At 53.7% G+C, this 10725-nt stretch overlaps 1 protein-coding gene across 1 annotated transcript in view; it reads left to right on the plus strand.

Annotated features, from left to right (window-relative positions):
- The window catches only part of SIN3B (SIN3 transcription regulator family member B), a 43899-nt gene that overhangs the window by 21858 nt on the left and 11316 nt on the right, over window positions 1-10725 (plus strand). Inside the window, exons 5-9 of the mRNA XM_010845607.1 lie at window positions 492-614; window positions 1933-2019; window positions 2450-2568; window positions 7314-7521; window positions 9766-9882. Coding sequence (XP_010843909.1) covers window positions 492-614; window positions 1933-2019; window positions 2450-2568; window positions 7314-7521; window positions 9766-9882 — 654 coding nt within the window. The remainder of the gene's footprint in view (window positions 1-491; window positions 615-1932; window positions 2020-2449; window positions 2569-7313; window positions 7522-9765; window positions 9883-10725) is intronic.

Raw genomic sequence — 10725 nt, forward strand, 5'->3', positions numbered from 1 at the left:
GGCTGGAAGGCCCGCAAGTGACCTGGCAGCCGTCAGCAGCTTCCTCTTGCTGCCAGGGCTTTGCATATACTGGTCGTCTCACCTGAAATGCTTTTCCTCCCTGTGGTGCACCCAGACACACAGGCAGACACCCTGTCGGTGGTCTGCTGGGTGAGTCCCACACCAAGGCCCCACTCAGTGTCTCCCCGCTGAGCCTCCCTCCCTCGTCAGGACCCTCGTCCTCCTAGGCCTTCCATGAGCCTTCTCGCAGTCTCACAACGTGTACCTGTGGTGAGCTGGGCACACAGATCTTCCTGCAGTGAACGTGAGCATCTTGAGAGCCAGGCTCAGCTCGCAGTAGGACCAGCCCCTGGCCCGTGGCAGACAGTGCTCACTGGGGTTGCGAGCTGAGTCGCAGGTGGTTCCCTGTGCTCAGGTGCGTTGAGAACCAGCCCTGATGGGTCCGGCCGTGTCTCACCAGCGCTGATCACCTCCTGTGTTTGTGTCCTTAGTTCACAGGAAATGGGCCGTGTGAAATGAACAGTGTTCAAAAGAGCGAGCATGAGAAGAACCTGGAGCACAGCAAAAAGCGCTCCCGGCCCTCCCTCCTCCGTCCCGTGTCTGCACCAGCGAAGGTAACCGTCAGCTGTGCGCCTAGACATGTGTGGACACTCAGCAGCCTGGCCTTCTTTGTAGATGGCCTGGGGAGCAGCATGCGGAGGCCCTGAGCAACAGGCTTGGGGCCCTAGTCCAGCTTGAAATTCACTGTCTGGGGGGGTTTGGGAAGACGACTCGACTCTAAGGTGGCTGTTCACCTGTTCCCCTTGGCTTACAAGATTGTGCGAGATGTGGTGTCATCTCCTTCCGCATAAACTGGAAACCCTGCTCAGCCTGCTGCTTCTCACCTTCACAGCTCTTTCAGGGCAGGACGCCTGTGCACAGCTGTGCAGGTTGGTCACTGCACAAGGTGTCCTGCCGAGGGGCGAGAGGCTCTGAAGTTCCTCTCCTGTTGTGCGCCTCACCCTCACGTGATGGTGGTTTTCTTATTCCATCATCCCTTGTGTATTTGCTAGTTGGCTTTCTGCTGGAAGGGAGAGCTTGTTCTCCATCTCTGTTGATTTAATGTGTGTCTTTGTGGACTCGGGTTATAATCTGTTACTATCATGTTCTTTTGTGTTTTTTTGCCTTGTTTTGCTTTGTTTTTCTGGGCTGCACCTTGCAGCATGCAGAATCTTAGTTGCCAGACCGGACATCGAACCCATCCATGCCCCTTGCAGTGGAAGCGCAGTATAATCTGTGACTATCATTGTCTGTCTTGACTCTAAACTGCCTCAGATCTGGCCAGTAGGGCCCCTCTAGGTTGGCTCTTGTGTCCTTTTGACACATGCTCATCATTCTTCAGGCGTTTGGGAGATGGTTTGGTAATATCCTCGATGTTTCAGGAGTGTGGCCAAGTTCAGGTCCAAGTCCAGCCTAGAGAGAACAATCTTCACAGAAATTAAAAACCCAGATTTCCCCAGGATCTTCTCGTTGCCATCTCCACCCCACTTCCTCCCCTCCCCCCCAGCCCCCGCCCCAGTCACAGTCACAGCCCATGGGAGGAGCAGCCAGGAGAAGTTCCTGATACTGTATCTACGGGCATGACTCCCTTGCTATTCTTACTCTGTGATGCCCCTGCCTGATAGCAAAAGCGCTCAGTTGCTGAGATTTAGATCCCAGATTGTGGGCAGGGTGGTTGTGTGACTTCCACTTTACACTCAGTCCTGGAAGCCGAGGTGGGTGGTCCTGAGAAGTTCATCCGTGGGGGTCCTGGGCAGACCGCCAGCCAGCACCTGATGACGGTTCCTGTCAGGAAAGCTCGTGTTGGCGATGCTGTGACTCTCACAAAGATGGACACGGGCCACCTGTGAGACGCACAGAGCGTCCGTGGCATGGACTCTCTCTCCGCAGAAGAAGATGAAACTCCGTGGCACCAAAGACCTGTCCATCGCCACCGTGGGCAAGTACGGGACTCTGCAGGAGTTCTCCTTCTTTGACAAGGTGAGCGGCGGGACCAGTGACCTCCAGGCCTTGCCTGGTCCAGGCTGGCCTCTCCCAGCTCGGATCTGAGCAGTCAAAGTGAGGGGAGGTGGCAGGGGGCTGGTGGCAGGCGGTGGGCAGGAGGTGGCGAAACACGTGGGAAAGGCTGAGCTCGGAGCGCATGCCACATTTGGGGACACACGTCTGCTGCTCAGAAGCTGTATGGCTTCTCTGAAGCAGGGGTGGTCCAGGGCCTTCCTACCCAGAGTCAGTGGGCAGAGCCAGTGAGCTGGCTCTGGGCACGTGCTGTGTGAGTGGAGAGCAGTCCCCTGCAGACCACAGCTGCCCTCCAGAGCCTGTGCTTGTGGCTCCGTGTGCGCCTGGTGGGGTCAGGCCCGGTGGGCTCGGGAGCGGGTGCGGCCGGTGGGGCCCTGACCCCCTCTCCCTGCAGGTGCGCAGGGTGCTGAAGAGCCAGGAGGTCTACGAGAATTTCCTCCGCTGCATCGCCCTCTTCAACCAAGAGCTGGTGTCCGGCTCTGAGCTCCTCCAGCTGGTTGGCCCGTTCCTAGGGTGAGTGGCATTTCCCTCCCTTGCATTTTGTTCTGTAAATGCTTTTCAGCCATCTTTTGGCTGTTGTATTTGGAAAACGGTTTTTTCCAATTTTTTTAAGTTGAAATTGTTACAGACATCACAATAGATTCACCAGCAGTTGTAAGAAAGAACACAGGGAACTTTGGGGAGCATTCCCCCACGGTCACATCTGTAGTCAGCGCCACAACCAGGATGTTGGCTTTCAGATACCACCCATCTCTGCGTGTTCCCGTTGTGCGTGTGTGTGTACAGCTGTATCACCCGTGAAGGCTGGTGTGTCCACTGCCACTGTCCAGGTACAGAGCAGCTTCAGAACCACAAGGAAGCTGGTGTTGGCCTTTGATACTCAGATCCATATCCCTCCTATGCTCTGGGCCCCTGGCAACCCCTCAAACCTGTGCTTCTTCTCGGAAGCTTACATGGCAAGAGAATTACGTGGAGTCATACACCGTGTGTTGTGTAACCTTTCAGGATCAACGTTTTTCCACTTAGCATAATTCCCGGGAGATTCATTATGATTTTTAAAATTCTATCAGAAATTACCAGGAAGAATGAAATGACTGGTCAGCATCCTGGTGCCCCAGGAGAAGTGCTGTTAGCAGGTCACCGACCCACTTGCATCCCGTGCCGCTGCCCTGCGTGAGCCGCCCCAGGGCCCGGCAGCTTCTGAGGGGATGGCGCGGGCCTGGGGGCGCCGTGTGGGAAGGGCAGTGTGCTGGCTACCAGCGCGCTTCCTGCTCGCCAGCATGGTCATGCCCAGCCTGGGGCTGAGCCCCATGTGAGCCTGTTTCCATGCTGTCAAAAGGGGATTATAAACACACCTATGCAGTTTTCCAAAAAGCTCCAAGTGGGCTTGCATGAAGACTGTTAACATCTCACACATGGTGAGTCCTCACTACACACGACTTGCTTTTTTCGTCGCAGTGTGTGTGCATTAGTCACTGAGTTGTGACCCATGGACTGTAGCCACCAGGCTCCTCTCGCCATGGAATGCTCCAGGCAAGAGTACTGGAGTGGGTAGCCATTCCCTTCTCCAGGGGAATCTTCCCGACCCAGGGATCAAACGCAGATCACCTCCTGCATTGCAGGCGGATTCTTTACTGTCTGAGTCACCAGGGAAGCCTGCCTGTATAGGCCCCAAGAAAACTGCAGGGGCTGCCAGGCTCTGGGGGCAGCTATCTGAGCCTTCCTAATAATTTAAAAAGCTTTTTAAATTTTTTTTCTTTTTAACATAAAATAGAACCCAGGTCCAGGAAACCACGTAACTGAAGAATGGCTTGGTAAAATCATTTTTAGGCCAATCCCTTGTACCCATAACCCATGTCACAAATGGACCTTTGCCAACCTCCAGGAGCCCTCCACGTGCCATGTCAGTCATGCCCCCTTCCTCGGCTGAGGAGTGACCGCCTCTGCACTAATTACGATGCAGCCAACCCAGGCCGACACCACCAGACACACAGCTCAGGCTCCTCCTCCGAACACAAAACTGGTCTGGGTTTTGTTTCTGGTATGGCTGTAGGCCTCTCTTCACGCCTGGGTTCTCCCTCCAGGTTTATCCTTTACCATGTCCGCGTCGGCATCCCTGTGGCAGGGCTGCGCTTTGCCAAACGCATCTTCGCGGCCCCCCACGTCCCTCTGTCCATCAGGAGGCAAAGCTTTCCTCTCTGTGGCTTATTCACTCACTGCAAGTTGCAGGAGAGAGCATCTCAGCAACATTTATTACAGTGCCAGGGTCATGAGTTGCTTTCCTTTCGCATCAGGACCAGTTAGAAACTGAAAAGGGGACCAGTTTTTTATAGCCTTCTATGAACTCAAGAATGTAAATGCATTCGCTGCGTCTCAGTACATTTTACAGCTGAGGAAACTGAGGCCTGAGTGGATAGCTCTTCCTTTCCCCGGGGCAAGCTCTCATAAAAGAGGCATTGTGTGGTGGTGGGCGAGCTCAGGGGGATCAGACCTGGAAGCTGGCCCCTCACTCTTCGCCCTCTGTTCTCTAGACCTGGAAGCCCTCCCCTCACTCCCCCTCTGTTCTCTAGACCTGAAGCCAGCCCCTCACTCCCGCTCTGTCCTCTAGACCTGGAAGCCGGCCCCTCACTCCCACTCTGTTCTCTAGACCTGAAGCCGGCCCCTCACTCCCGCTCTGTTCTCTAGGCCTGAAGCCAGCCCCTCACTCCCCCTCTGTTCTCTAGACCTGGAAGCTGGCCCCTCACTCTTCGCCCTCTGTTCTCTAGACCTGGAAGCCCTCCCCTCACTCACCCTTGTTCTCTAGACCTGAAGCCGGCCCCTCACTCCCGCTCTGTTCTCTAGACCTGGAAGCCAGCCCCTCACTCCTGCTGTGTTCTCTAGGCCCGAAGCCGGCCCCTCACTCTTCGCCCGCTGTTCTCTAGGCCTGAGTGTGGCTGCTGAGTTTCACGTCAGTGACACCACACTGTCAGGCTGGCCTGCAGCCTTCTCTCTTTTTTTTAAACTCAGCAATTCTCAGACCCACGCGATCACTTTTAGTGACTGCATAGTGTTCCCTTACTTGTATGTATCATGAGTTTCTCAGCAGGGTCTGTTTCGGTGGACATTTGTCTCGGTTTCTCCCTGTGGTTGGTGCCAAGGTCACATTCTTGGACTGGGATACTCAGAGGTCCAGTTAGATTCATCAGGAGGTGCTTCTCTGGCGGTTCTGAGAGTGCACACATCAGGCTGGTCCTTTCCGTTGGGTTAACTTTCTGGGCCTGCTGAAGATCTGTTAACGCTCTGGAATGCCGCCCAGAACAGGATGGCAGGATCACACGTCTCAGCTAAAACGTGGCTGGTTCTTTGGGGTTTTTTTTTCAGTTTTATTTATGTTTGGCTGTGCTGGGCCTTTGTCGCTGGGCGGGCTTTTCTCTAGTTGCAGGGCACAGGGACTGCTCTGGTTGTGGTGCTCAGGCTTTTCATTGCAGCGCCTGCTCTTCCTGCAGAGCGCAGGCTCGAGGGCTGTCAGGCTTCGGTAGTCACGGCGTGTGGGCGCGATAGTTGCAGCTCGCAGCCTCAGTAGCTGTGGTGTAAGGGTTTAGTTGCTCAGCGGCAGGTGGGGTCTTCCTAGATTCAGGGACTGAAGCCATGTCTCCTGCATTGGCAGGAGAATTCTTTACCACTGAGCCACCAGGGAAGCCCCCCGCTCGCTCATCTGGATGTGGTGCCCAGCTGAGTTACTGTTCGTGTCGCATCCTTCCCCCAGGATGCCTCTCTCTGCATGTGTGAACTGCTTTCCGGGTTTGCGCGTTGGGGGCAGCCGCATGCAGTGGTCTGGAGAGCTGCTCCCGGTGACGGTGTGGCGGAGTTGGAGGTGCAGCGTCGCCACCCTTCAGAGTGGTTTGTCCCACCGTGACCTTGGACATCCTGTGCACCGATGTTGTCGTCTTCCTTGCCTGCGTTTCCATTGGCCCATGGGCTTTTCTTGTGAGCCAAGTTGAGGGGTGGGGGAGGCGGTCCTTAAAGGTGGGCTACAGCAGATGGCCGTCTTGGAGCACACAGTTAAGGAGGGGAGACTGCTTGACTTAGTCACGGGGCAGAATCACCACACCGGCTGTCAACATATCTGCATCCTTTCTGTAGAATTTGATATTCATTTAAACAAGCCAGATGACGTGGGGGTCAGTTGCTTTAAAAGCTTCCAGTCGACATGCATGACCATTCTGCTATGATTCCTGAGAATTTGTCCAGGGAGAAGGGGGGAGGGAGCAGGGAAGCAGACTTTTTCTGTCAAGGACCAAGGGTCACAACCACGCAGCTTCTGACACCATCATCCACAAGCAAATGTGCACAAGGAAATACTAAGGGAATGGGTGTGACCATCCACCGGTGAAACTGTCTGCAGATAGGCCTGGCAGGTTGACTGGTTTGCCAGCCCCTGGCCTGGTGCTCGGCCTCTTCCAGTCAAGGCACATCGCTGACTCCAGCTTCTGCCGGCCTGGGCCAGTCTTGTCTTGGGTGCTTCAAGGACATCCCGCGAGTGGTGGGGCCTGGTTGGTGACAGAGGGATGGCAGGGGGAGTCACACACACGATGACTTTACCACGTTGGATGCTAGTTCTGCCTCTCACCCCTCCTTTCTGAAGTTGATTCTGACCATTGTTCAGTACCTGCTTCAGCACAAAGCCATTCTGATATCCCTGGATCGTTCTCAGAAGCCCTCAGGAGGCTGACTTACCATTTGTCTTCCTTTTTTTTTTTCTTAAATTAATTTTTTAGGGGCTGTGCTGGGTCTTCACTGCTGAGCACAGGCTTTGTCTAGTTGCAGCAAGTGGGGGCTCCTCTCTAGTTGCGGTGCTTGGGCTTCTCTTATTGCGGAGCATGGACTCTAGGGCTCAGGAGCTCAGTAGTTGCTGTGCAGTGTGTGGGATCTTCCCAGAGCAAGGATCAAACCCACCTGCCCCGCTTTGGCAGGTGGACTACCAACCACTGGACCCCCAGGAAGGTGCTTAGGCTTTTTTTTCAATGGAAGTGTAGTTGATTTACAATCTCATGTTAGTTTTTGGTATACAGCAAAATGATTCAGTTAAACATATATTTATTTTTTTCTCAGGTTCTTTTCTATTATAGATTATTACAGATTACTGAATGTAGTTCCCTGTGCTATATAGTAGGACCTTGTCGTTCATCTGTCTTATGTATAGCAGTGTGTATCTGCTAATCCCAAACTCCTGATTAATCCCTCCCTCCCCCCCATCCCATTTGTCTTCGTTTCTGAAGGAAATTTCCAGAGCTCTTTGCACAGTTCAAGTCCTTCCTGGGGGTGAAAGAGCTGTCCTTCGCCCCACCCATGAATGACAGATCCGGGGACGGAATAAGCCGGGAAATTGACTATGCCTCGTGCAAGCGCATCGGATCCAGCTACCGGGCGCTCCCCAAAACCTACCAGCAGCCCAAGTGCAGCGGGAGGACAGCCATCTGCAAAGAGGTAGCGTCCCCAGGGGCTCCGTCAGCTTACATGGTGCCCGTGCCCTACCTCTCCACAAAACTCGTCACCTGTTCCAGATGGATGGAAGGGTGTTGACCCCCCCGGGCACTGGGTGGTAGATGGTCCTGGGATGTAGCAAAACAAAACGCCTAGGCAGAGAAGATGGTTTCTTGCCCCGCTGGTGGCTCTGGCAAGCCGCAGAGCACACACTGCTCGCACACAGGTTTCGGCTTCCTCCTCCATCCTTCAGACTGAGATTCATCTCTGCCGTGAGCCCGCTCTGTTCCAGGCTCACTCCCTCAGCAAGTTTCTGTTCAGCTTGACCACTGGATGCTTTTTTGAAGTTAGTAGACAGTCTTACTGCATTTCCAGAATTCAAGAGTGGCTGCTCGATTCCAGGATATATAGTCTGAGAGTCAGCAGAGCATGGCCCATGAACCGCATCTGGTTCACAGCCTGTGTTTGTAAGTAAAGCTTTATTGGCACACAGATGGGCCCTGTGCACATACATCCCGCAGCTGCTTTACCGGGACAAAGGCAGAGTGGAGTCCAGGCGTGTGTGGGTGTGCGCATGTGAGCTCAGTCCCTCGGTCGTATCCGACTCTTTGTGACCCTATGGACTGTAGCCCACAGGTTCCTCTGTCCATGGGATTTTCCAGGCAAGAATACTGTAGAGGGTTGCTATTTCCTTTTCTGAGGGAGCTTCCTGACCCAAGGATTGAATGCACATCTCCTGCATTGCAGGCGGATTCACTGAGCCATCAGGGAAGTCCCATTACCTTGCAGATACTGTGGGTTTGGTTCCAGACCACTGCAATAAAGCAAATACCACAATAAAGCCAGTCACATAAATTTTTTGGTTTCCCAGTGCATATGGAAGTTATGTTTATGCTATACTGCGGTCTGTAATATTTAAGCGTGCTATCAGTTCAGTTCAGTCACTCAGTTGTGTCCGACTCTTTGCGACCCCATGAACCGCAGCACGCCAGGCCTCCCTGTCCATCACCAACTCCCGGAGTTTGCCCAAACTCGTGTCCATTGAGTTGGTGATGCCATCCAACCATCTCATCCTCTGTCATCCCCTTCTCCTCCTGCCCTCAATCTTTCCCAGCATCAGGGTCTTTTCATATGAGTCAGCCCTCCGCATCAGGTGGCCAAAGTATTGGAGTTTCAGCTTCAGCATCAGTCCTTCCAATGAACACCAAGGACTGATCTTCAGAATGGACTGGTTGGATCTCCTTGGAGTCCAAGGGACTCTGAAGAGTCTTCTCCAACACCACAGTTCCAAAGCATAGTGTTATATTGAAAAACAACAACAGTATATACTTGATTTGAAGCACCTTATGTCACTAAACACACTGACCCTCCGAGCCTTTGGTGAGTTGCTGATCGCTGGCCCCTGTGACAAGGGCAGTAACGATGAGAAGAGTCTGCAGTACTGTGCGAGTCACTGAGATGTGGCACGGGGACACAAAGTGAGCAGACACTCTTGAAAGTGGCCCTGACGGACGCCCTCAGTGCAGGGTCGCTGCAGACCTTCACACTGTCTTTCAAAAAGGTGACATCTATGAAGCACAATAAAAGGCTATTCTCCTGTAGACCCAACAGACCCAGTGACCTGCACAACCCAAAATATTTGCTACGTAGCCCTTTATAGACAAAGTTTCCCAACCCCGAAGTAGCAAGATTTGTTCATGTGATCAAAGTCACGTTTTCTCTTAAAACCACTTTTAAATTAATGTTACCATTAGTATGATTTGCTCTTCCCTGGTGGTTCAATGGTAAAGAATCTGCCTGCCAACGCAGGAGACACGAGTTCGATCCCTGGGCCAAGAAGATCCCCTGGAGGAGGAAATGGAAATCCACTCCAGTATTCTTGCCTGGCAAATCCCATGGACAGAGAAGATCCTGGCGGGCTATAGTCCATGGGTTCACAAAAGAGTCAGACACAACTTAGCAGCTAAAACAACAACAGAATTAGTGAACTGAAGTGAAAGTCGCTCAGTCGTGTCCCGCTCTTGCGACCCCATAGACAGTATAGTGCATGGAATTCTCCAGGCCAGAATACTGGAGTGGGTAGCCTTTCCCTTCTCCAGGGGATCTTCCCAACCCAGGGATCAACGTAATTTCCTGTAGAATCAGGATTGTTCCTTATCCTTGGCTCTTCTACGCTGGACCACACAATAAAGCCCTCTGGCCACGGGGCCCCTGCCTCTCCAGCCACGGCGTTTCCTCTTGGCTCAGGTGCTGAATGACACCTGGGTGTCCTTCCCCTCCTGGTCTGAGGACTCCACCTTCGTCAGCTCCAAGAAGACGCCCTACGAGGAGCAGCTGCACCGCTGTGAGGATGAGCGCTTCGAGGTGGGTGTGGCACTGCGGACCCCGGGGCCCCTGCTCAGCCCTCTCTGTGTGCCTCCACCACGGGATGCATCCTGATCCTCCTGAAGCCGTCTATTCTCCTCTGGGGTGGCGGCGAGTCCAGTGCCTTCCAGCAGTGGGCAGCTCCCAAAAGCCTCCCTTCTCTGCCTTGCTGCCCCCCAGGCTGGCTCCGCGATGCTGCTTTTTCTTTCTTTTTTTAAAGTGTGCGTGTATTTCATTAACTACAGTTAGGGTCACTTAATTTTGTAACAGAAATTTTTTACTGAGACCATTGTAGATTGACATGCAGCTTAAAAAATAACAGAGTGCTCCAGGTACCTTTGCCCCAGTGGGAGCAGCTTGTAAATCTCTGAGGCAGTGTCACAGCCGGGGTGTGGACCTTGACCCCGCCCGTGACCTTACTCACGTCTCCCCAGTTGCACTTGTATCCGTGTGTATGTGGGGAGGGCGGGGAGGATCTTGTGCCTAAGTGTTTGTCTTGTGCGTGTGTGTCTAGCTCTGGATTCTCTCCCCTGTGGAGGCCCGTGTGCCCACCACCAGCCAAGACCCCAAACAGGTCCCCCACCAGTCGGATCTGTCACGCTGCTCCTGTACAGCCCCTCCTAGATCTCAGCAGCGGCCAGCCTGTGCTCCACCTGGTTCACTCTGCCCTAAATGGAAGCAGTCACGTGGCTGTAGCTCTGGGGACGGCTCCCCCTCCCCCGCACGTGATCTGGGGAGTCTCCTGCAGGCTTTGTGTACTGTGCCTCCCTTCCTCAGTGATGAGGGTAACGTGCGTTCGATGCCTGTGAAGAGGGCCAGGCCAGGGCCTGTCCCCCTCCTCAG

The sequence above is a fragment of the Bison bison genome, unplaced genomic scaffold (assembly GCF_000754665.1).
Source record: "Bison bison bison isolate TAMUID 2011002044 unplaced genomic scaffold, Bison_UMD1.0 scf7180017864221, whole genome shotgun sequence".
In the NCBI taxonomy this organism is placed as follows: domain Eukaryota; kingdom Metazoa; phylum Chordata; class Mammalia; order Artiodactyla; family Bovidae; genus Bison; species Bison bison.